Source organism: Zonotrichia albicollis, chromosome 22 (genome assembly GCF_047830755.1).
Source record: "Zonotrichia albicollis isolate bZonAlb1 chromosome 22, bZonAlb1.hap1, whole genome shotgun sequence".
Lineage (NCBI taxonomy): Eukaryota > Metazoa > Chordata > Aves > Passeriformes > Passerellidae > Zonotrichia > Zonotrichia albicollis.
The window spans coordinates 5,074,602-5,101,343 of record NC_133840.1 but is presented as its reverse complement, the minus strand read 5'-3'; the positions used below and the strand labels follow the sequence as shown (position 1 = coordinate 5,101,343).

The following is a 26,742-nucleotide window of genomic DNA, read 5'->3' as shown; positions in this document are numbered from 1 at the left end:
ACCAAAGAAACACCCAAAACACCCTAAAAAAACCCCAAAACAAAGGAGGCGGAGGCGAGAGGCTCTGTCTAGTATTTTATTAGATTTCATTTCCAATATGCCTGTATTGGAAGATTTAGGAGACAAAAAAGGCACAAACTCACATTGAAAGAAACGACGAGATAATCTAACCCATTCTACAAAGTGTGTGTCGCCAAAGGAAAGAGCACGGAGAACCCGTAGGGAAGGGCGGGATGAACCCAGAAGGGCTGCGGGACGTGAGGGGCGAGCGGCCCTGGGGCGGGCTGGGGCTCGGGGGCTGCCCCTGGAAGCCCAAACCCGGGTGGGAATGGCGATCCCAGCGCTTGCAGCCCCTCCTGGGGATGGAGCCGATCCTGCCGGGAGGGTTCTCGCCGAAGCTGATGGAAGATGCGGCACGGGAACGCTGCGTGATCTTTGCTATGCTCACTAGCAGGAACCAAGCGTCGAGACTGAAGGGTCTTTACAGGATTTGTCTATCCAAAGGCTGAGGGATGCTTTCACTTAGGATCAAATTGGAAGGACAGAACACAAAGGGTAGGGAGCAGAGGGGGAGGATTCAGGCTGAAGGTCCTGTAGTTTTCCCCCCTCTCCCTCCCTCCAAGTTTTTCCACTAATCAGGAAAGCTTTGTGTAAAAGCTCTTACTCTGAAATCAGAGGATCAAAAAAGGATTGCAATGGTGGAATGTTACAATCTGCTTCCACGGCGATTAGTGTCATCAGATGGAAAAAGCCTCTTGGATAACACAAACTGAAAGAACAAGTGTGCTATGTGTATTCTCAGGTTGCCCTCAAGTGTAAGAATCCCTCAAAACATAACCAACAAACACGAACAGAAGTCAGTGCATAAATTCTCTGTTAAAAATACTTCAAACTGAAGGAACTCTAACTGGGGCCTACACTCCTAGAATACTTCTGGAACAGCTATACAACATGTCATGAAACATCCTGGTCCCAAATAGCCTCAAAGATTAAAATTTAGTTTTCTTTATCTATTTTACAATAAACTTGTTTTACTTCTGCCTGGTGAGATTGCTAAAACCCCTCAAACCCCACCCCAACCCCGCAGAACCGTCTGAGGTCACTGAGAAGAGCCTGCCAGAGTTACTGGTACAATTCAGAGCTTATTGCACTTAGACATGAGTAAGGCAAAATAACAAACTAAAAATAAAGGGATAAACTGCCCCCTTCCCCAGAAACCAATGCCATCCTCTCCGTCCAGAGCATTCCCATCTTCCCTCACACTGAAAACAGGGCATGGGAGCATTTCAGGATCTCCTGCTTGCAGGAGTGGGAAGGGCTGGAGGAGTCAGAGTATTTCAGAATGCTAAAAAGACTCCTCAAAAGTGGTGATACACCCACGACTGTTTGGCATTCAGGGTTTCATCTTAGTGCTGCCAAACACAGAAGTGGAAAATCAAGTTATTACTACTAGGGGAGGGAAAAAAATCAAACATTGGGCCTTGGGATAAGTAAAGAAGTAGGATTTTTTTTTCCTCATATGTATTGAAGAAAGCAGCATTTCCTTGATTCTGTTCTGCTGAGTTGATTGTCTAAAGCTGATATCAACATAAGGATAGTTACAGTAAATATTTGAGTTCATTAAATAACCAGAGCTCTTTACATTAACAGTATCCTCTATGATTTATAATAACCAACAGATATCCTAGCAAACTGCAGGATTTTATAAGTAGTTTTTCTTACAGCACAAAAGGAAATATTTCAGTCAGCCTTGCAATGGGAAGAATATTATTGCTGAGCAGAACCACGGCCCCAGGCACCTGGATGTAACCAGGTGCCAACACCTCTCTTGCACACCAGCCTTTGCAACATCCCAATTTGTCCAGGGAGAATCACATTGTAAGTATTAGTCAAAACCATTCCAGCTTTGTAAATTATGGGAAGTCTTAATTAATAAAGAACCAGGAAGTTGCAACCTGTGTCAAGAAGGATTCTGTAAGACTGACATGTACAGCTGGAGGACAACAGAGCTACAAGGGCCAGAGAGGCCCCTAAAATGGAAAATCAACAGGTAAGTGCTGAATGCCCCAGCACAGGGCCTGACTGCAGCTTCTGGGCAGGCTTTAATTCATGTTTGTTAAGACAGAACAAAGGAATGCCCTGCAGAAGCCACAAATCCCAACTCACCACAAACCAAGAACTCTCTGGCTGCTCCTCATGCTGTACTCAGGTTACCTGCCATTAAATATCTCCCTCTGGGAGCAAGGGTGAGAGCAGAACATTTCATGGAAGAGTTTTGCACTTTTAAATATGGACTATTTCCATCTCCAAACAGACATTCAAAGAACAGTGAAGGGCTGGGCAGAAACAAAGGTGGCAGTTTATCCCACTTGGAAAAAAAAAATCAAAAACAAAACCAAAACAAAAAAATTCTAAGTCACCACATCACAAGACTATTTGAGCTAAAAATGTCACTTGGAAATCAAACAGGGCCACGTGGAAATTGGTCTGAACACAATGAAAAAAAGAGGAGGGAGGAGTTGTAAATACAGATCTCTAAGTCACACGGCCCCAGGAGGAGGAAGCTCCTTGGGATGCACGTGCTAACATTGGAGTGCTTAGTACCAGACTGTCTATTTGCTCACAATATTAAGGGGCATCTAGAATTAGCTATGGGAGGTTTAAAATCGCCTGCCAGCTGGACAGAGAAAGGCTTGATCCAGAGATGGTCCATCAGTCAAGGGTGTGCATTCCCTGGGCCTTCCTGATGACTGTCTTGCAAACTGAAACAAAGACACAACAGGGAAATGTTTCGGGGTGGCTCTGGGAGAGCAGTGTGCCAAGGGAGGGGGCACACAACCTTGAGAGAGCAAAGGTGAGTCAGGCAGACATGGTTACACTGCAGCTCTGATCCACAGCAAATGCAGAGAGGAAAATCAAGTGGCTGAAGCTGCATTCAAAATTAAAATATTTCTATCAAGGACACTCCCTCAGCTCGTGTTCCCCACTTACCACCAAGCAACCAGCAGATAACAGAGGGCAAACAGAATAATAGTGAGTACTCCAGGAGGATGTGGTTCTGCCCCACCCCATTCCTTCCAAGGATAACTAGGATGGCATTTACTGCCCTAACAACCTGTTCTTCCCCACAGAAATGGATAATCCCTTCTTTCCCCTTGCTTTCTTACCTGTCTAGTACTATACAACACAACTGTACATATTGTATGTACTATACTATACAATACAATTTTTGCAATGTCTAAGAACAATTTGGCTAAACTAGCCCCCAAACTGATGACATATTTAACAGAACAGCAAATCAAAAGCTTTAAAATGGTCATTGCTGCTTCTCCTGCAATGCCCAAGTGTTACTGCAAGCCTTGGCCCATTAGTAAATACTACTAACAAGCAATGGAAAAAATAAATTCCTCACAAAATGCTCAATTTCCAACTTATTCTAAGCATTTGCATGTCTAACTTTTTTTGAGGCTGACAAAAGTTTCTCTGCAAGTCATGGAAAGTAACATATGCATTACAGAAAGAATAGCACTAAACTACAGAATATTCCAACACATTTTTCTTACACTTTTCACTCAGACTTTTCTTTAGAATAGTTCTGAAATGAGGCAGTAAACCTCGCTCATCAACCTGTCAGTGAAATGGCTTCACTATAAAAACAATCAATAGCACAGATTTACTTGTCAGAAGATATGAACAGGATCATTTCTCACACAAATGTTGGGGGTTTTAAACCAAACAGAGCAATAGAGATTTTTGACAAATCTCTTGATACCTACAGTGCACAAGGAAGGAGTCACATTAGTCATCTGCAGCCGACATTCCTTTCACTGGATCTTTTTCTCTCATCTGAAAGAGGAAAGAAGCGCTCAAGTAATGATTCTCACGTGTGTTATCTCAAAATTTATCAGTATGGAACATCTCCTGTGTGTAAGACATTGATTATATCTCAGCACCTCAAATCAGTGATTGTGAAATGCACATGCAGGCATCACTTCTGGTTAAGCTGTGGGTTGGCAGCAGATTTGGAACCATTATTCCAAAGGGCAAGAGTGTACATGAAACTGTAATGAAATATCCTGAGGCATGAAGGGAGAGAAGGGTGCAGGGCAGGACACAAACCCCAGAACAAGGTTCTCATTATTACCAAACTTGTGTTTCTCAGAGTAAGAATGCTGTTACATACCCCCACTACCTGCTTATGGTACTTAGAGCTATAAAAACCTTTTACTCAACAGGTTTCTGGCAACTAATGAGGACAAAAATCGACCATTCAGCTTTGAGTAAAAGCAAACAGAAGATATTGAGGCAGTAAATGAATCATTGCCACTCAGCCCCTCATTACCTGTGGTTCAATACATTTACTGCCTCAACAACAAACAGAAGGAGAATTCCATAATGATTAGGAGGAGATGCCAGCACGATGGACTCATGGCAAATCATTCACAGCACACACAGCATGACCTAAATAGCAGGAGCACAAATCACACCATGCCCTGACAATGCAGCAGCCTTTCCTCTCTCTGTGCTGGAGAGAAGCAGCTTCTCACACATCCCACACCTGCCCTGCTTTGCCACTGACCTCATCCAGCTGTCTCTTGGTCTCCTCCTCCATCCTACGGATGTCCTCCATAGTCAGATCAACCCACTTATCGAGCCAGCAAAAGAGCTGCCGGTGGAAGTTTGTGAAGAGCCTCTTTTCTTGCTGCAAAAGGAGGAATAAAACACAAACCAGCTTAGTCACAGGGCAATTACCATGGAGCTCACAGCACTGGAACAATTTTCAGAGATGTGTAGAATCAGCTCCCTCGCCCACCTTTCCATCGAGCTGCCACAATTGGAAACTGGAGATAGCTAATTTTTATTCTTTTATCAGAATATCTAATCTGGAGCCTTGAATCCCCAGAGAAATGCTTTTTTTTTCCCTCCAAACCTAGACAGCAGTCTGCACACTGCACTGAAAGAATTAGTGAATTTCCTTTGATTTGACAGTATTGTTCTGACTCAATAAAGTGCTCCAAGCTGGGTTTACTTAGAGCACAAAAGTTGGTCTGGAAGTGCAAAAAAAAGGAGAAACAGGTATTTTTAAAATCCTTTACTTGCTAAAAACTATAAGTTAGGAAATGTAAAGGGCTGACATGCACCTTTTTTTTTTTCTTTTGAAGTGACCTAAAAAAATGCCTAAACTTGTTTTTCACAGCTGAAAACCTTTCAGCACAGGTGACTAATGTGCACAAACTACTCCAGGTTTGGAGCAATTTATTTCCATTTTATAAGAGATAAGGTAGGCAAAATCATTATATTAGACAGGGATATATAATGCCTCTTGGAAAGACCTCATTAAGGAAGGACACTTCAGTTTTTTACCAATTATGGTTTCATATCTCATCAAAAGCAGCTTGAATACTTTGATGCAAGCCTGTAGATACTCATAAATAGAAAGGGATTGGAGACACTGCATTATTCAGGGCTTTTGTTAGAGGTATTTGAAATCCTGCAGCACCATGGTCATTCCCCCTTGGAGCTGCCTTGAATTGCTTTTGCAGAAGCAGCTCTGTGGTTTATCAATAATAACCACTGAGAAGTCTCTGATCTGAAGGCACAGGAGTTTGATGAACACAGCACTCCCTGGAAAACCACACACAACCATTCCCAGGTGTAGCATCCTGCTGCAGCTCATGGGTCATAGACTCTGCCACAAAAAAGCTCTTTTCAAGACACCATTTATGTTTTAATTTAATGATGTTTCTCACCATCTGCTTATTTTTAACACAGGTTTTTCAAGCAGCAGACTGGGAGAGGAAAATGTGACCAGAGCTCCAGGACTTGTCAGAAAGATCCCCAGCAGAAAACTGAACCCAGCTTTAACTGAGTGCAGAATTTCAGGCATTGCCTGCACAGCAGGTGGGTGATGAGATGTGCCCCATTCCCACATCTCCCCCCATCCCAGAACTTACCTTCTGTATAAAGTTCTCCACTTTATTTTGCAGACCCCACCACTTGAACTTGACGGTTACCAGCTTGTAAGCACACATGTATGGACAATCTGACTGCTTCCCCAGGTCCTTCTGCAAAGACACAAAGATATCCACATTAATCCTCCACCAAGTGTCTCCAGGAAAGCAGCTCCTTCAGTCCTAACTGCAAAGTCTTCCCACAGTTCCCCACAATCCTCTTGCATTGTTACACCTTTCTTATATTTTATTGACAAGTTTTGTCACACCTTTGCTCACCCTTTTTCAAGGCATGATGAAACTAGACCCTGGTTTGCTTCACAGGTGGCTTTCCCTCCATTCTGAGAACAGACTATTCCTTCCTCTCCTCTGTTGTCCACTCTTTCTTCCATTAAAATTATGTCTTTCAGCATCTTCACTCTTATACCACGGCTACTTTGCTTCCTTAAAAGTCTCTCCATAAAGTCCCTACCTAAAACATTTTGGAATTAGATTATATCATCTGAGTCATGATTATAAAGTCTTAAAGAAAACTCCACAAGGTTTCCTATTCCCATTACAGGAGCCATAACCACTCTTCCCAAATGAATCACATCAACCTCAGCTCCTGCCAAGTTTGCCTGCTAGGAATCAGAGCTGCACACCAGGAGCTCCCCAAATCCCACCCAGGGTCCCTTTTAAAGACTGGCATTATATCTGCACTTGTAATGTCTTCAGATTCCAAGGATTTCAGTGAAAGGTTACACACTGCTGGTCATTACTCAGCTATCTCATACTTAAATTCTCTTGGGTGAACCCTTGGGCTGAGCAGCAGACAGCTCTAGAGATTTCCTGGAACTCATTCTCTTTATACCAAGCTCTTTCATTTCTTTTAAAATCAGAACAGATTCAGGTCTGAGTTTTGTATTTCCTTCTGCAGAAGGGATTCCAGTGTTTTCCAGATGTATCTTTGGCTCCAAACCCCAGTATCTGTCCTGATACAATTCCAGAACCCATCAATACAAACCTTCCAGTTGGGACCCAGAGGTCCACGTCCAGTCTTGACAGATTTAAACCTTGCTGGATCTTCTTCTGCCTTGTAATCCTGTTGGACAGACACAAAGATTAAACACAAGTTATCCTACTGTTTTCCAGCTGTTCTTTCACACAAAGGATTTATTTTCCTGGCCCAACGCTAACCTCTGCCTTATCAAGAGCTGCTGTTTTCAGACCTCAACTTTAGGTCAGACACTCTCCAAGGAAATGTCTTCAAAGATGAATTGTGTTGACACTGACATGACACTGTGTTGTGTGCTAGGCCTATGAAGAAGTGGTAACAAACTGCTATGACCTTTGTAAGGCTATCAGAAGTCTTGTAGGGTGTTTCCTGTAACCACTTGTTCTCTGGGAGCTAAACACTGCTGCTACACAAAGCAGCTGTGCTATCTAGGACTGTTCACAGCACTGTATCAGTGTGATGCTCACATGCTGCTCACTAGAAGAAAAGTACAGACAGACTCACAGTACTACCATGAAAATGGTATCAAATACTGTTTGTAAATCAGGAAACTCAACCAACATTCTATTTTTGAGCAGCTGATTTTTCTTTCCAGTAAAGAAACACCCTTTTCTTTCTCACAGTAACTGGAGTGGTTCTTAGAACCAAGTACTGCCTACATCATTTCCAGACACACTTGTGAAGCCATGGGTCAGTCTCAAAAAGAGGGAAGTTTAGGAGAGATCCTGTGTGGAAAGGGGAGTGCCATTTCCTGCTATTCAAACCCTTCAGTCAGCTGCACTGCTGGAGAAATGCTGTTACATGCACAGGCAACACATTTTACAGGCAGTGCTGACAGTTTTTAAAAGCTTTTCCTCTGGCTTGCATGAGCAGTTTTAAGGAAGGCCTTTCCTCCTCTGTGCATCCTCCCACTTGTCCTGCTGCCTGTGACCCCCCCTGGAAGCACAGTTTGTCCCTGATCCCCCCCAGGGGCTGTTACCCACCCACCATACCTTGGGCAGTACTTGGCTCCTGTCAGCAATGTCTATATAAATGGCTTCTACACTCTTCCATACCTCTGGCTCCAGTTTATGCACCTGCAGGGAAAAACACAACACCCAAGGAGCTGCTTCAGTGACAGAACACTCCCAGCCTAAGAAAATATAAAGCCAGATGGAAATGCAGACAGCCAGTGCTCCCCTTCCCACCCACAGAGAGGCAAACACACAGTGGGAGTTTCTAAAGAAGCAAAGGTGCTCACACAGAACAAGTGCTTGGGGGTCAACTTTATTCAGTTTATGTGAGAAGGCAAGAGAAGGGAGTCTGCCTTGGTAGTGAGACAAAGATTTGAAATGCAGGAACACAGTGGAGAGACAGCTCCACACAGCACTGCTCTAACCCAGCACAGAAAGCAGCACTGTGACATTAAAGAGATGAGTAAAACACATGACACAAGTACTCACATTCTCTTGTGTTCCAAGATCTGATTTATGCCAGGTTTCAATTTTGATCAGGAAGTCATCCTTCATATACTCATTCTGTCATCAAAAAAAAGCTTCTTGTTATTCTAGGATATGTAGTTATATAAGACAAATATATAATTTCTCTTCTTATTACACGGATAAGCATTAGGAGAGTCAACTCAAAGAACTAAATTAAAGGATGAACTTTCCATTTGACTGGGGTCCAACTTAGAGAATTTCAGAATTATTTGTAACCAGATCATTGCTTTCAGCAAAATTGACTGATCATTAATTACTCAGGATTAAATAAACCACAAGCTGTTCACAAAGAAAACCACCATAAATTCTATTGTTTTAGTGAAACATTTGGAGTTTATAAACAGCTTTTTCTTGAAAGGACAATATCTGCCACTCTATTTAGAGTTTAGAAGGGCTAACATAAGTTAGCTGGGCAGAAACTGTCTTTCCACAGAGATTATTGATCTAGCACTGAGTACATATTTTGATGCAACTCTTCAAATTAATAACAATATTAAAGTGATGTGCTGAGAGCTCTTGAAACTGAAAAGGAAGGGACAAGAAGCACAGTTCTGCCAAGTAAGCAAAAAACTTTCCATTTCTCACTATCACTGTGAGTAGCAAAGGACTCCCAAAGGTAACCCTATCCTCCCTCAGGGGAGCAGAAACAAAGGCACAAGCCAGTGAAACATTCAGCACGTAGAAAGGAAATATCAAATTCAGAAGAGATTAATCAAGGGGACAACATGGCAATAAACTGGTTTTTACTCAGTTTACCCAAGCAAGGGCTTGTTGCCATTTGTAAAGCTGAGCTTTGCTGAGCACAGACAGATCTCTGTCCATGCTCACATGGACACACCACCCTTGGTAAGGGCAGCTCATCTATGTGATCTTACAGTGATAAAAGCTAAAGGTTTTATCACAGGTGAAAGAGCTTCTCCTACCCAGAACTCTTCATTTCAGACATTATTCCACAGATTAGCAGTAAAAGCAATACTTACTGTAATAACTGGTCCAAGGAATCAACACATGGAAAGAAAGAGACACAGTACTTTAGTGATGAAAGACTGTACAGCAACCACTGCCCTCCTCCCACTCTCAGCTCCAGCTTCCCAGGTACCTCTGAGGGAAAAGACACAGAAATTGATAAAACCCAGCTAACTTCACCCCCTTCTCCTCTGGAAATTCTCAGAGAAACCCAGAGGAGCAGCAATTAATTATGCACTGCCACTTGTGCTCCCTGGCCTGCAGCCAGCTGGAGGAGAAGATGGAATGAGTATGTTCAGCTGACAGCATTTTACCAATGCTCTCTCAGCTTGCAGATAAGGAGCCTCTCCACAGCTCCAAAGGAAACCCACGCTGGATTTCAGGCCAGAGCAGCCCTGCCTGGAGTAACCAGACCCTCTGCATCTCTGCTGCTCGTGGTAACTGAGCTCCCTGGACACCCAGGCTCAATTATTCAACACAGAAAAGCAATTAAAGATCCTGTAACAGTCAGCAGCTGCTCTACCTGAGCAATTCTACTCGAGCAGAAGGAAGTCTGAAGCTGAAGGTGAAGTTCTTGGTCTGTTCTGAAGTCTAACATCAGGGCTTGATTAAGAAGCAATTTGGTTTTAAAGCTATTATAACAATTTTTGAGTTTTCAATCCAGCATCCTGCAGACAGTTACCATCCCAAATCACCTATCAGGCACATCCAGCTGCCTTAATTACCCACTGCTGGGCTTGGGCTGTTCTGAACCCCTAGCATGTGAAAATTGCTTTTCACAGCAATTTTACAGAAAGCCAATTATTCAGACTGGCATGTTGGGCTGGAGGGAGAGAACAAGACAGCAGAGCTGAGGCTAATTTTTCAAAGGCTGAACTTCATCTCAATGAACATTTCATTATTTCTGTAAGAAGGAAGTGGGGTTTCTTTCCTGCTAGTCCAACAAAATCTGAATAAAGCAGCAATAATTATAAACCAGGACCTTCCCACTTTGCCATGACTGTGTGCTGGGACTATGCAGCTGCCTCAAAACAGGTTCCTTCACCTCCTTAACTCCTTCCCTGTGGGGAAGACTCCTCATTTGCAAGGAAACAAATTAATCTCTTCAGAAATGTCCACTGAAACTTCAATGCTCAGCTTGCTACAAATTAGGACCTGCTTCTTGAGGCATTACAGCAGCAACTCCTGCATGTTTCATTGCAGTCATAACTTCTCAGTTTCTTGACATTTGGCCACAGGCCATGGTTACACTCACAGTGGAACACACATCAAATTGCTTTTCTAAAAACATTTAAGCAACATTAATATTTAAGTCAGACTGCAGAGAAGAACGCTGTTCCCCTTGGCACCAGCCCACAGGTACAACTCTTAGACAATCCCCACTTCATTTCTACTGCAGAAGTTGTGAAACCATACAATAACAACAACCTCACTTATAGTTTATACTCTCAAAGGAACTAAGCAAGGCTTCCATTCAAAGTACATAAAAACAACATATTACAGCACAAGGAAATGTGCAGAACTGCAGAAAGTTATAAGCTAGGCACTGAAATTCCCTCAATCTCTATTACTACTTTGATAATGGCCCATAATATGTATATTAATTGAGTTTCTCAGAGGAGATATAGGGAAATGGAAGAAGGATGCAGTCATAATAATTAAGGAAAAAATACCACGAGGCACAATTAAGTAAAAGCACTGCTTTATTCCAGTTTAGAAGGCTCTGTGCAGAAGCAAGCTGTGCTCCAGGGACAGCACAGCAACACCATCCTGGACAGGAGGGCACAGGCAGAAGCACCAGCAGCTCCTACACTCAGGTTTGGCTCCTACTGGGTCCCTGGCTCTTAAATTGCAGATTCCAGTGAGAGGGCTGAAAGCCTGGCTGCTCTGAGCCAGCACAGCATTTTCTGCTGCCCAAGGATTCACAGCAGGGCACCCAAGTCTCCCCACATCCAACCAAAACACCTGAGAGCATCCAAAGGAAAATGGTCAAAAAGGCAACCCCACAATGCATCCATGGGCTCCCACATCCATGGGATCACTCTCACATCCATGGGATCACACCCACATCCATGGGATCACTCTCACATCCATGGGATCTCTCTCACATCCATGGGATCACTCTCACATCCAAGGGTTCCTATATCCATGGGTCCTCACATCCATGGGATCACTCTCCATCCAAGGGTCCTCACATCCATGGGATCACTCACATCCATGGGATCTCTCTCACATCCATGGGATCACTCTCACATCCATAGGATCACTCTCACATCCATGGGATCACTCTCACATCCATGGGATCACTCCCACATCCAAGGGATCTCTCTCACAATTATTCATCCTCACATCCATGGGCTCCCACATCCATGGGATCACTCCCACATCCAAGGAATCACTCTCACATCCACGGGATCACTCTCACATCCATAGGATCTCTCTCACATCCATGGGATCACTCACATCCAAGGGATCCCACATCCACAAGCCCTCACATCCATGGGATCACTCTCACATCCATGGGATCACTCTCACATCCAAGGAATCCCACATCCACAAGCCCTCACATCCATGGGATCACTCTCACATCCAAGGGTTCCCTCTCACATCCATTCCTCCCCACATCCACGGGTTCTCAGATCCATGGATCCTCACATCCCTGGGTCCTCTCTCAAATCCACGATTCCTCTCATCCATGGGTTCCTACATCCAAGGGTTCTCCCCTCCTGCCCAATCCCAGCCAAAGGAAGGTTTCAGTAACTTTTCCAAGCTCTCTTGCTTCATGTCAGGCTGGCAGATTCTCTAAACAGATTTATCAGCCTCCGCATCAAAGCTGCCTTCTGCTCCAACCCCCACAACAAAGCACTTTTTATCTCATATTATGATGCTGTTTATTACAGTTGAGGGGGTTTTTTTGGCTTTGTTATCATTACTAGCATATTAAAATCTGAAATTTCTTTGATTGTGTTGAAGTCTTGTACTTGATTTCAGTATCCCATTCTTCAATGGAATTTTATTAGTGTGGAACTGAAGGATAAGCAGCTTGAGAATAATAAAAGAAGTAACTCCATAGCTTTGTTTCAGAAATTGGTGGAGAAGGAAAAGAGGAGGTGGAGGATACAGCCAAGCATTTAAATCAGCTCAGTGGGCTTAACATGGAAATAAACTAGACATTTACTAACTAATTTAAGTAACATGCAGCAAGAAAACTGCATAAAGTTTAGAAAGGTTGTGAACAATTTCGCTTCCACATCTTCTGTGAGACATTAAAAATTTATCCTAAAGTTGATGGCAGTATCTGAATTTTGTGTTTGAAATATCCATTCCACTAGACTGCATGTAATTTCACAGACTGAAGTAACACTATCCTCTCCCACTGCAGAGCTTTTTCCTTCTTTTAAAACAAATCATTTAAAATTCACTTAAATAAATTGTCAGAAAAGGGGGGGGGGTTTATATATTGAGTTTCAAGAACAGTTGGAATTTTTAAGTGTTTCATTCCCATAGCAACTGTACCACTACCAATGAGCAGCAAATGTATCCTTCAGAGATACAAACAGCACAAAATGCTGCCAAAAACACCACAGAAGTTTGGAGGCAAAGTCAAATTTTCAGTTTACAGCAGTAAAGACCAGAGAAGCTGTACTGGTTAAACACCAGGGCTGGTAACTTCAGTAAGTAAATACTGACCACTCCTGTAGAAAATAGGTTTGAGATTATTCCAGCCCTTTACACAGCTCCCAGAGCCTCAGCCCTGCCTTTAGAGATGGATTCACTTCAACTGCAGCACTGAGTTCAGCCCTCACTGACCTCAGACCCTGCAAGTGAGCAGAACCCATCACTAAACTGCTGTTCCCTTCACCTGCACCAAGCAGGAGGCACCTGAGATCTGCCCTGTTCCCCTCTTGCATCTTCCACTTTTTCCCACCTGGCTGTGCTGCACTTGAGCACATAAATCACCCCTCATGTATTTATTTTATCTTGTGTTACACAGCTGTTCCTTTAGGAAGATTTCTTAGTCTGTTCTTTCCCTCTCATAGAGGAAGGTCACTCTTCAGCAGCACATCAGACAAGGACAGCTCTTTTAACTCCTCACTGTATTTTGCTTTTCCTGACCACACAAAGGGCTTAGAGAACAGAAATCCAAGATTTGAGACCTGGAACAGCTTCTCTACTGGTTGCATATTTCTTTATACCCTCCCCTACCTTTTTTCCCCCTGCCCCCAGAACACAAAAAGGGAGAACCCAGAGTCCTTCCTCAGGCACTCACCAGTTCTGCAGTAGGGATAGGCATTCCATGCTTTTTCATGGATATTCAGAGCTCCTTCAGGGGCCAGCATTCTCACAAATGTTGGCACTTTGCTGTAGAATTTGGAAATAGGAAAAAAGGCATTGATAAGGACTACATGGAATGAGAACTGAGACAGGCAGGACATCACCTGGAATGCAAACACCAGAGATTTGCACAGCTCTGGAATTGGTAGGACGCTCCCCAACCCCATTACCATGTTTTCCAGAAATTCTGAATCAGACATTTTAATATAAATCTTCTTTACATAATGAAAGATAAAACAAATGGGGGGAAAAAAGAAGCTGAAAGTAGGGTGAAATCTAGGAGATGTTTTGTTATTTAGCCAAATTCAAGTATGAAAATACTGGGTGGCAGGATCAGACTTGCTTTGAAAAGCTCCAAGCCAGACTTTCATGGGATATCAGCCACGTTTCCAGGGGAGGGTGGGTGTCCCAGTGATGCTCACCACCAGGTGCTGTCATTCTCCTGCCTTCTGCACCTTTCAGCCTTTACACAATCTGTGATTTACAGCTGCTGCAACCCCTCTGGCTCCCCTTGGCCAGCTCTGGGAGTGAATTGGTTCCCATACCTCTGTAGGTGGTAGATCTTGTGTGTGTACTGCCCACGCTCTCCATCCCTCTCGTAGGGCTCGTTCACCAGGACTTCCACTCCTTCCCCTCCACCAGTTTCATTTTTACTGGCTTCTGCCACAGAATACAGCTGCCCCACTTGATACTGCAGAAGTTAAAGACACATTATTACCATGGCTATAACTCAGCTGAAGTAATAACTTTGCCAGAAGAAGCCAAGGACAAATTTATTACCCGGGGAGAGGGCAGAGAAAAGGACATCCACTGGTATGGGCAGATAAGCAGCTCATTTAATTTCATTTGAGATAGAAAGCTTGAGTGGTAGTTAGGAGGAAAGCACTGCCAATAAAACACCTTTAACCCTTCAATGTCAAGCTCCAAACCAACACAGAATCAGGAGAAAGCAGGAAAGAGTAAAGGAGCATCAGAAAGTAAGAAAATACAGATGACCTCAGGGATATTGTAGCAAAATCAAAAAGGGTTCCACTCTTTTTGAGTGACACACAGCTGGCCCCACAAAACTGAGAACAAGGCACTGCCAGTCCTGAATCAATAAGCACACAGTGCTGCATCCAGAGGAGTCCCAAAGAAATTCACATCAAGCTTTTTTATAAAATGCAGGGTAAAGGAGTGAAAAACTTCATAAGGGAGACAGAAGATAAAGGGTGCTTGCACCACCTGATTTAAGTGCTCCAAGAAACAAACTTGTTAAATGTGCACAGCTTAGGAGCCCTGAGGGTCAAAGATGAGCATCTTCCATGTGCAGTTCAAACAACTGAGTATGAAGAGTGAAGTAAAGAGGGTATTTTCATTCTGGAAACTTTATCTAATGAAATAACTGAGCCAGTGTCCCAAATGACCAGCTGATCTATGCTGTCACTGCTCCCACTATTATTTTTCCTATTATCTTGGGTTTGGGTTGTGTTGTTTTTCCTCTGTATCTCACTTCCTCTTAGCCACAAGCTTAAACCACTACCAGAGAGAGCACAGAATTTCAGCATACAGTAAAATTCTTACCCTAAAATCATTTCTCAGTGTCTTACAGACACTCACTTGGCAGCATTATTTCCCAGAAATCACCTAAAGTACTTGATACTACACAATTTCTTTTGTAAGAGGCATTCACAAATGTTTCCCTGGGCAGAACAGAGGAAAAACCAAAAATAAAGAAAAGAGAACATTCTCCTCTGCAGAAGATGTAAAGATTAATACACTCTTGCCTCTTGTAGCTGAAAAAGGGGATGCAGAGCTCAAAAGAAACATGATCAAATGAAGAAAATTCACACAGGTCTCTCTGAGGCAAAGTTAGATGAGCAAAGTTTGAGGATGGAGAAGCTAAACCACTGACTTAAAAGGAAGAGTTCTAACTTAGCAGAGTTAAATCTTCAGAACTCTGAAGTGAGCAAAACAGCAACTGTTGCCAAAGGCAACAGTACAGGGACACAATCTGAAAGGGTAAACCACAAAGTGTTTGGCACCAGAAGTGCAATGATAAAAAAAAAAAAAAATCAACCACCAAAACCTCCTAAAAATTCCATAACATAACTACAAAGCAATGCAACACTGTTCAGGCCATCTTCCTTTTCCACAGCATAAGGCTGTGCATCAGAAACAGGAATAGCACTTCTGAAAGGCAGCCTGGAAAAGTGGAGTACTGCTCAGAGCTGAGAACCCAGAAATACCTCACTGGGCTGGAACACCTCCTGCAATGAAGGAAGATTTCCACAGTCGTTAAATTTTGTTGTCACAGCATCCAAAATAACAACAGTGCCCAAAGCTCTCTTTGTGCCATCTGGTGCCAACAAAGGCCTGCTGGAAGAATAGATGGAAGCCAGAGTAGCAAGGCTGGGTGCCCTGGGGGCAGAACAAAAATCAGACCATTTCCAAGCTAAGGGCAGCAGCTCTGGATCTCTCCAGAAGGTCCTGGCCCAGGTTACATGAGCAGCCCTCACTGGGCTGGACAGTTCCTGCCTGTCACAGCAGGTTGGGTTTCAGTCTGGGCTTTGGGCTGCAATACAAGTCTGGGACTTCTGACATTTCATGCACCACACTGCCTTGCTTATGACTCCCTACACATGACCCACACAAAGCAGAACTCACCTCCCTCCAGAAGAGCAAAACAGGAGAGTTGTGAAACCTTAGAAGCAAAGTTGCTTTAGCAGAGTAAGAGCCACACAAACACTCAGAGAACAGAGTTTATTATGAGTTTGGTAAGTACAGGATTACAGGGAGGACTGAATGGCTTTGCCTGCTTTGCAGCAAGTCCCAGGCCAGAGCTCCAGGAGCACAAACTAATTCCTCTTAGCAACAGCCTCTTATTCATTCCTTCTCCCTTTCAAATACTTGGGTCAAAGTTCAAACACTAAGAAGATAAACCCTTTGGTTTAACATCTTCACCATTTAAACTTCCCTGTTATTTCTGAGCCTTTAATCACATTGATAAGAGAGGAAATGGCCCAAATAAAACTGTCCCAATGAGCAAATCCCACATCATTCTCCCTGCAAAGGTAAACTGAGAGAAAGATTTTGGCTCTGGGAATCTGAACTTCAGACAGACCTGAGAGCACCAAAAAACTCTTCTCTTCTGCAGGATCATCCCTCTTGCTCTGTGCCAAACACCTCTTACACAGCTGAGAGAATATCTTCATTGCACCAAACTTCCTCCAGCAGGCCTGATCTAAACACAACCATCTTCAAGAGCAGTTGTTTTCCTGAAAGCTGCTTTGAACGCAATTAATAAGATTCCTGTGTGTTTGGCAAGCTCCTTGCCATGTGAAAAGGAACAAAGAGGCAGCACAGAATGTGTACACACAGCTCTAATCCATAGCAGCCTTTCAGTGGCAGCTGGCAGAGCCACCCACACGAGTCCAGGCTCCCCAGGCTGGCACCTGCTGCTGGTCAGGGGATGGGGGCAGAGCCTGGCACCCAACACTCAACAAGGAAATTCCCTTTGCTCCCCACAGTGGGACAGGGGGTAACCCAGCACAGCAGGGCAGCCTGCACTTGAGCAGGACTGTGTTTTGGCAGGGTTTCCATGTAGAGGACAGACTGCTACAGTCTAACTCCTACATGCCAGTTTTAGTCATCACCAGGGCTTCTCTTGCACTGTTTGGTTCCCAGCTTGGCTAAGCAGCACTGAGCTCTGTGTTGATTAAGTCACAGCTCCCCAGTGCCTTCCTGATCACCAGTTTTCTCTTGAATTCCATACTATTGGTTAAGATCCATTTGCTAAGGGTGGAGACTGAACACAGAATCCCTGGTATATCACAGAACCTCACAAAAGCCGCCCTGAACCCTTTCATGAGGTCTCAAAGTTACAATTAATTTAATTCCCTATCTTACATGCTGGCATCAGATTTTTGCCAACAATTTACACACAGAAGATGTGAACTCTTAAGCCTTTTGAGCAAAAATCAACCATATGAAAATGAAATCAGAAGTCCTCCTGCTAGCCAGAGATGCTTCATGAGCAGCTACACAGTCAGGAGCAATAACAAGTCTCCAGAGCCCTATTTAAGAGTTCTGCACACAAGGAAATCCTTGAAAGCAATGAAGGTTTAACAGCTGGGTTGCAGAACAGACAGCAGTGCAGTGACCAAGTGATGCACAGATGTGTCAGCATCTTTGCACACAGGAAGGGGGATGAGGCAATAAACACAGCAGCACTCATCCTCTGAGTCAACACTGGAAATAACCTTTTTTCTTAAGCACACCCAGCTACACAGGCAAAACTAAGTGAACTTTAGAACTGCTCAGGGAACTGGCTCCTGAAATCTGCCCTGTCACAGGAAAAACACCACACCTTGGAAAGGGACATCACTCATGGGACACAGTGACAATGTGCAAGTGTGGGGAGAAATTTGATTTGGTCAGGTTGGGAGTTTCTCCACAAGGACCCAGAGTAGAGCAATACGTGTCCTGAAACAGATAATCCCAGGGCACCCACAAAGGAGTTTGCCAGAGACTGACAGGTTTATCTGCAGGCCAAACCCTCAGTTTTCCACACAGGCAGTTCACACCCAAGGCTCTGAACAGGCAGGGAGGGACAAGAGCACAGGCAGGGACTCGCTTTAACTGGATGAAGGCTAATCCCAGTATCAGAGAACTTAGGAAAACCCTGAGTTGGGTTCCATCCAGTCTAACCCCCTCAAAGGAACAATCTGCACGCTGGTGCTTTGCCTTTCTATTTACACACCTTGACACCAAGGAGCCATCACTACAAGGCAGGGTACCTGCTATTCAGGAAGGTCCTTTCTGTCCATTGAGCTTGAGCAACCTGCCATTTACCCACCAGTTTGCATCCCTTGCTTGCTTGATAAAGCTGATCATGTTACTCCTTCCTCTGTCAAGCTCTTGCTATTGTGAGTGGTGCTCAGGCACAATAAAAGATCCAAACTTCCCTACTCTCATACTTCAGTCTGACTCCTGCTAAAACTGCTGGAAACAGATTCATGCAGAAAGCATAAAAGCTACAGGTAGGGAGCAAGCAGCAGACAGAACTTCTGGCATTAAGAGCCTTGTTCTTGCACTAACACAGAACACAGATCCAAACCCACTCCCTGGTCAGAGTTCTGGGCTTTCTGTCAGTCTCTGATACCTGTCACAGGAACAAGAAACTCAGCTCAGACACTGCTGCTGCTTTACCAGCCAGTCTGATGGCTGCAGGAATGCACTACATGAAGTTCTAAACCGTGTTCTGTCAGAAGAGTGAGAGTTATAAAAGGGATGTGCTTAAAAAAGTGCTGCCATGAGCCAGCCCACCACTGTCTACGCCACAGTAGCTGCTATATTGAGAGGAAGGAGAAATGAACAAGAGTGCTGTTATCACAGCTCTCCCCAAGAGTCAGAACAAGGCCTTGATCAGAGTTCACAAACTCAAGGCTCACAGCCAAGGATCACAAGGAAAAAATAAAACACATCCAGGAGAAGGAATCTGCTATGGAAGTGCTGTAGATTCAGTCATTTCAACTTCTACTTTGTTAGTATAAAGATTAAAAAATTCAAAACACTTATATGGTTAGGTTCTCTTCAAGAGTGATGTTCAGTGCAAGAGAAAGGAAGGAAAGGCAAGCTGAAAATCAGAGGAAACAGGAGGGAAACAGCCACTGAGTCTGCACAGCTATTCCATGGGTGGTTTGGTGATGAAAATCACCCTGTCCAATAGAAACTACATTTCCTCTCTTAATTCTACAATTCCTCTCTTAAAACTTTGCTTTATCTAAGCAAAAAGAAAGTTTTCTGTATGTAAGAGCTAAATAGCACAGGTCTTAAAAAGTCCTTTTGCTATGTGAGCCTCCTAAGTAATTCTTGATCTTTGCCTAAGAGTTTAAAACAAAAGAGCTCCAGCAAAACACAGTTTAAAAAGTGACTTAAATCTGTGCTCAAGCTTCCCCTTCGTGTTAAAAAAATAGAAAAGAACAATAGTGCTAATGAAAAGGAAACTGCACTTGAAAACAGCCTGACAGCTCAAGATTTATAATCAGCATATCTGAAAGTATTTTGTAAGAGAGATGATTGGCACCCTCAGACTTAATACAATTATTTGGTCAAAAATGATGGTGAATGAGTAACAGCTCACAGGGGCTCCTGAAGACAGCTTGCATTTTCCAGTTTTTGTTCCTGCTTTGATCACAGGTTTATTTACAGTCCTAAAGCAAGAAGCACAGAACTCACCTCCTCCACAGACACGGGCAGGATAACTCGGCTGGAAAGGAAACAGAGACAGGAATTAGCAAATATCCCTGCAGCCCCCAAATCCCCAAATTCCTCCCAGCAATGGCTGCACAGCTCTGCTCTCCCCCCAGAATTCCAGCACCCACCCAACACTCCTTAGGCCAAAGAATATTTATATAACAACCTCAAAGAGAAGCAATACATGACAGAGCATAATTGCAACCCTCTCTTAAAACTCTGTAATTCAACTGGTGATCCCTCAGTGGCCTACAAACCCACACAGGGTGATCCCTCTCACTGCACCCTTTCAGCAATCCCATCTCATTCCTCATCAAGCTGCTGGGGAGCTTTCTGTGGCCTCAGCAATTCTGCAGAGATCTGCAATGGCCACAAGGCACGATTTGCTCACATGCCCCAAAGCAGCAGCAAACAGCAGAGGAAAGGCTTTCTCAGAGCTCACTGCAAAGCAGGGTGCAGCCATTGCTTTAAATGAGTCTTTTTTTTATTATTGTGGTTTCCTGAATGCTTCTGAGAATCAACTGACTGGACAACAGAGCAAAAACTGCCTGAAGTCACAGAGATTTTTTAGAAAAGGATCAATTTAAAGCTGACAGAAATACATGCTTGTTAAAGTCTTCTCCAAATCTGGATCTGTGGTTGTTTTCTGCTTTCAGCAAGGATGATGTCAAACAAGGAACCAAAGCAAGAAACAGATAGGAAATGGATATGGCTACCATGGCAGAAGAATTCCCAATTCTTTGGGAATTAGTCTCAAAGGAACTAGGATACAATCAGGAAAAAAAGCCCTCTGTATTAATAAACTGATTATGAAAAAGCAATTGTGGTGAAAATAGAATTCTTTTTTTTACACTTTACCAAAAGAACAAACTGCAATAGGGGCAAAAGATTACAGATTATGCAAGATTACTTGTGACAGCAACACTTTATGCTGACTGCAAAGTACTGCAGAAAGAACTACTGACAACTGCAAATGAAGTTCAGCGTCAATAAAATAAAAAAAGAATAATGCACTAAAGGAACTCATTTTCACCAAACACATGGGGTTAATGAATCCCAAGTTAGTTACTGCCAATATCTTGTGCCTTTATGGAAAAGCAGCAGGAAACATCAGCTCAGTGGCAGTTCACAAGTAAATCCAACAGAGAAACTGGAACAGCAACACAGACAAAAAAGACAATTATGTCACTAGAATCTCCCACATCTTGAATATTGCCCATAGTCCTGGTCACTTTATTCAAAGAGGATACAGAACAAGTGAAGGAAGTTTAAAAAGATTATTGGAGATGGGGAAAAGCTTCTGTGTGAGGAGAAAGCAGTTAAGAGAAAAAAAATCAGCTAAAAGGCTCAGGTATGGAAGAGTTTTAAAGATCATAAATGATGCAAAAATAAAAGTGAATGGAGAAGGAACAGTGACTGTTTTACAACAGAAAAATCATTAGGCAACAAATTTTAGACCAAGTCATGTGTGCTTCTTTACATCAGGTCTACTGAAGACATGGCATTCCTTGCCAAACACAGGAAATAAAAGCAATTTTTAAATGGGATTTTAAAATAGAAATCCATGTGTCACTTGCTGGTAGGATACATTGAACTGTAATTGTTTTACCCACTGTTACATATTGTTTCCTGAAAATAATATGTGTGTTTCCTTGCTGAAAGGGAAGAGGGGAGAGGACCAACACCAGTGTGGTGTAAGGGAGGATCAAAGAAAGGAAAGGGATTTTCACAGGTAGACTTTGCCATCAAGCATGATGTTGGGTTAGTTAACTGGATAAAAGTGCAATAAAAGAGAGGCTGGATGATAAATTAAAGTGAAAGACCAAGAAAGAAGGAAAAACCAATTTCTTTGGAAAGGAGTTAAAACATTTTTCTTCAGAAAACCTGGTGTAAAACATTGCTGTAAGCAAATTAAATTCTATTTAGGAAACTGGAAGACACTAAATCTGAATTGTTATCTTAGAGCTCAATGGAGAAACAGAAACACAAACAAGATGAATGGTTTGTAGTTTGTTCAGCCCAAACCAAGAGAGTGGGGGTGAAAACCACTTACAGGTAGTCAAGTGATAAAGGAGGAGGAGGGAAACTCCTCAAAAGGATCTTGAGGAAAACCTTTGTAGGAGCAGCAATGGCAACAAAGATTCCTAACTTTAGGACAGAACTTGCACCATTTATGAGAAATTATATGGTGTGGTCAGCCTGAAAATGGTGAGGAACATTTGAGATCCCTGTTAGATTAAAATCTGCCTCAAAGGACAGCAGAGGGAAGTACAGCTGCAGGGAAGGTCAGGCATCATCGTCACCTCACAGGAAAGGGAAGTGAGTCTCCACACTCTGATTCTCCTCAAGGTCTTCCAAGGCAGTTTAAATCAAAATAAGGACAGCAAGCAAGACTCCAGCCAGCACTTACAAACCCTGACACCAAAAAAATGCAAACAAATGAACAAAATCCAGGCAGCTGATCTGCAGCACGAATGGACAGAAATGCAAAATAAGTCTGAAAGTCTGACAGGACAGCAAATGAAAGGGTTAAAGTCATCACTGCATAACCATCAGGACAAGAAGCTGTAGAGAAATGATGATACAGAGTTGTCTGATAATAAAATGTGACATCAGGTTGTTGTTCTATTGCTTTATTTCTGTATCAGCTCCTAAAATACTTACAGGCATAATAAAATCCATCTGATTTACTAGGGAGAGTGTGACAGGGGGTCACAGAGATGGAAGAATAATCTGCTCAGATGAGATGGAGTTACAGATCATTTAGCTTTTTACCACCTATGGTAGAGGGGCAGTAATTACCTGCATGCAACCAGAACTAACAAAAGAAACAGCAAAGCACTACAAACAGCCAGCTCACACCAAAACAAGAGGTTTCAACATGCCTTAACTGCTTCCTGGAACAGGAGATTTCATCAAAAACCATCTCAAATAGGATGTAAATTGAGCACGCACAACACCAAGAAAATTTAAATCTGAGCCAACACAGTGACACAACTCAGAATGTGCAACTGTCAGAGGTGGCTGGGAATCTCACAAAGTCAGAAATTAATTTTCATTTGGAAAGTCCAGCAGCAACCTTGACTGTCCTTAGAGCCACATTTGTCTTACTAAGGGCAAAACAAAGAGAAGAGAAGAAACAGTATAATGGCAACATTAAAAAGGTTTAGTGACCCTTTTGAAAATACAAATGGAAACCTGTAAAAGGAAACCAATGTAGTAATTCTGGTTTTTTTTAACCTTTACTCTTAACGTTTACACTTCCCACCTTGTTTCTGAAGCAAGCAGCATGAAAGACCAGTAGGCATGCTGATATGGCAAGGTAAATAATATTGAGTAAAATGACTTTTGGAAGTGATAGTCACGAAAATGAATTGCTCATGCTGTCAGAAATCTGATTCAAAATACATATGTTCTCACCTTCACAGCACAGCTCACTGATAATGAGCTTTACTGTGGCACAGGGCAAGGAATTGCGAGCAGAAAAATTAAAAAGATACACAAAAAACCAGCCAGGGTGCTCTAAGAGGGAAAGCAGTAAATCCACAGGAAAACATCAACAAAACAGGTGTTGTAGAAGGAGTTAATTATCTTTTCATGCACCTGAAACTAAGCACTTAGGCCAGGTTTCTGCCTGCTATCCAGTTTAACACTACAGAAGGTAACGGTGTTTTTGTGTTAGCAGCTCTGCTGCTGCTGCTCCTGAATTCTACACTCCTATTGTTTGGATAAAAATAGCAGGGGTTTAAGGATTGGGGGGGGAAAAAAAGTTAATCACGTTTAAAGGCAACTACAAGGATCAGTACAACTCTCAACGTAGTTTTAATATTTCAATCCACACCATGGTCCATAATCTTGCAAAATAATTCCTGTAAGGAGGACACAGTCATGTAGGTAAATGTGTCTAAGAGAAGACCTGAAAACCCACTTTATCACTGGGATCACAGGTACCTTTTGGAAGGGGAGAAAGAAAAAATAAACAGAAAGCTTCTTCCATCAGCCAAAAGAAGTTTAAAACGATGGAATGCACTTAACTTGGGAATGCACTTGAGTTAACCTTAAGAATTCAGGAAAGAACTATGTGCAGAGTGCACACAGCCCTGAAGACACCCAGGCAAAGTGCACCGGTCCAAGAGTGGATTCCACATCAGCACGCACAAAGCAGCTGAACCGAGCACTGTGACAAGCCGTGACTCACAGCCACACACCCTCACGTCCAGCCAGCTTCCCACCCTTCATCCCCATCACAGGGCAGGACACCCGCAGCAGCCTCAGCGTCACTGAACAACTCCAAGGTGAGCCTTCCACACACAAAAAATATTTCGGAGCTACCCCATTTCTGACATTTCAGGAGTCCCTTATTGGAAAATACACAGCCGAAGGCGGGAGGGGATCACAGCCAGGCTTGACACTCGGCTCTGTTACAGCAAGCAAGACGCCCCTGCCTCCCTCAGAGCTCCCACAGAAACCGCCGGGACTGAGCGGGCTCCGGCTCGGCCCTCGGCACCCGGGCACCGGCAACACCCACCGGGCACAGCCGGTGCGGAGCCCGCGGGGGCACCGGCGGCAGCCGCGGAGCCGCAGAGGGGCCGAGCGGCCCCGGAGCCCGCCGGCAGCCGCGGCCCCCGCCCCGCCGTGACCTTCATGCCGCCCCCACCGCCGCCGCGGCCCTCACGGCGCTCCCCGCTCCCTCCCTCCCTCTCCGCGGCCGCAGTGCGGGGCGAAGCCGGGCCGCCCACCCGCGGCCGTCACCGCGCCAGGCCCCGGGCGCGCTCGGAGGTGACCGGAGGGGCTCGGGGGGGGCCGGCATGGAGGAGCTCCCCGCACTCACTATTCCTTGATGAGCACCATGGCGGCGCCGCCGCGCGCCTCCCGCCCGGGCCAGCGCCGCTGAAGGTGACAGGAGGCGCGTCCCGGAGCCGCTGCGCGGGATGGACCGAGCCGAGCCGAGCCGAGCCGCGCCGCACCGGGACGGGGGGGCCGGGCCGGTGGGGGGGGGCCGGGGCGGTTCGTCTCTGCGGCAACGGCTGCGTCACCTCCGCGCCGCGCGCGGGGCGGGGCGGGGCGGGGCGGGGCCGGCTGGTCCCGCCCCCCGGCCCCCTCAGGCGGTACGCGCCTCCCTTACGGGCTTCTGCCCAGAGCGCCGCTGACGTTTTAAATTAAAACGCTTGGGTTTTTGGCGTTTGGGTTTTTTTAGGTTCTCTCATGACGTGTAAACCGCGCGGTGCTGTTTCAGTTTCAAGGCTAGGCTTGCCAGAGCAGTGCCGCAGTCTTCCCAGCAGTGCCGCTGGCAGGGAACTCCTGGCAAGCCCTCAGGTTGTTCTGGATCAACTCATCAACTCGTTTTAAACTATAGCTGCCTCTGTAGGTTCTCTCAAGAGGTGTAAACTATATGGTTGTTACTTGTTTCAGCTCGGGACTGGGGTTCCCGAGAAGTCTCCCTGCAGTGCTCCCAGAAATCTCCCTCCTGCCACCAGCAGATTCTTCTTAAATCACACAATGGTTTCGCTTGGGAGAAACCCCAAAGTCTTGTTCCACCCCTTGCCATGGGCAGGGACACCTTCTACCAGCCCAGGTTTCTCCAATCCCTCTCCAACCTGGCCTTGGGCATTTCCAGGGATGGGGCAGCCACGGCTCCTCTGGGCACCCTGCGCAAGAGCCTCCCCACCCTCACAGAGAAGAATTTCTTCCCAATATCTAACCTAAATTTCTTTTCTTCCAGTCTGAACCAATTCCTCCTTGTTCTATCACTACAGTGCCTGACGAAGGGTCCTTCTCTGGCTTCTCTGTAGCTCCTTCAGATACTGGCAGGTGCTGTATGGTCTCCACACATCCTTCTCTTCTCTGGGCTGAACTGACCCAAATTTCCCAGCCTGTCTTAATAGGGTACATGCTCCAGTATTTTTGTCAAGTTCGTGGCCCCCCTCTTTTGGGAGTGTGGGGAAGGGAAATGACGAGTGGCCAGGGCATTAACGCAAATAGCCAGGGGTTAAGTCAGTGCTACAGTCAGACAGGGTGAGTGGCTTCAGGTTATGGGCTTCACCTTGTCACTAGGTCATGATTTATGGCATTTTCAATGATTGTCATTATTGGATTGGAAAAGTAAACCACCACAGATTTAGCATCACCAAGCTAAGGCATGGATAACTGAGATGTGCAGCTTTGCTGTTGACACCTGTGATCCCTTCTAAGGCCACCCTGTTTATTTGTCACTGTTTGACAGCAGTTCACACTATAGCAGAGCTCAATCTCATTCTCAACCTACCACCTACAGGGTTTGGGGTTTTTTTCTCCAAGATTAAACTCATTTGGAGAAGAAAAAATTAATTGGCAGTGGCTCTTAGCTCCTAACCTAGAGAAGAGTCAAGGAAATATTCAACCTGGGTCCTGCCCTTTGGCAGATGCCACTCTGTAAAACATTCATGGTTCCATAATCTCGTTAGGAAGCAACCAGTGCTTTTATTATGTTCACCCTCAGAAAGAAAACTAATGATTAACTTATTATCACTTTATTTTGATATAGTACTGCAAGAGTGCACATCACCTTACAAACACAGAGAAGATGACACAGGCCTGCCCCAAGGAGTTTACAATTCCACTTCAGCAAACGCTACAAAAAAATTCAGTGGACAGGAAAAGGTGGGAGAGGTAATGCTGGCAGGTTAAAGAGTGGCTTTTCTGAAAGAGGGGATTGTCTCCAGAATAAAAAGCAGGTGAGAGAGGGTCAGGCACAAGGAAGTGACAATCAGCAGTAGGAGGACAACGTGGAGCACAG

The 26,742-nt window shown here is 44.4% G+C and overlaps 1 protein-coding gene and 1 long non-coding RNA gene across 2 annotated transcripts; one reads left to right on the top strand and one right to left on the bottom strand.

Annotated features, from left to right (window-relative positions):
• Positions 1 to 62: 62 nt before the first annotated feature.
• Positions 63 to 25,016, bottom strand: PITPNA (phosphatidylinositol transfer protein alpha). Its single transcript, XM_074557236.1, has 12 exons — positions 24,799 to 25,016; positions 19,950 to 19,980; positions 14,276 to 14,421; positions 13,666 to 13,757; positions 9,410 to 9,417; positions 8,391 to 8,465; positions 7,941 to 8,024; positions 6,958 to 7,035; positions 5,955 to 6,065; positions 4,580 to 4,702; positions 3,777 to 3,846; positions 63 to 2,762 (listed from the first exon to the last, which is right to left on the bottom strand). The coding sequence occupies exons 1-11, from the start codon at positions 24,816 to 24,818 to the stop codon at positions 3,799 to 3,801; spliced, it is 816 nt and encodes a 271-aa protein (XP_074413337.1). The 5' UTR covers positions 24,819 to 25,016; the 3' UTR covers positions 63 to 2,762; positions 3,777 to 3,798.
• LOC141731430 (uncharacterized) lies at positions 24,070 to 26,742 on the top strand. The gene is made up of 2 exons (XR_012583537.1): positions 24,070 to 24,262; positions 24,395 to 26,742. It is a non-coding gene; the product is annotated as an uncharacterized LOC141731430 (long non-coding RNA).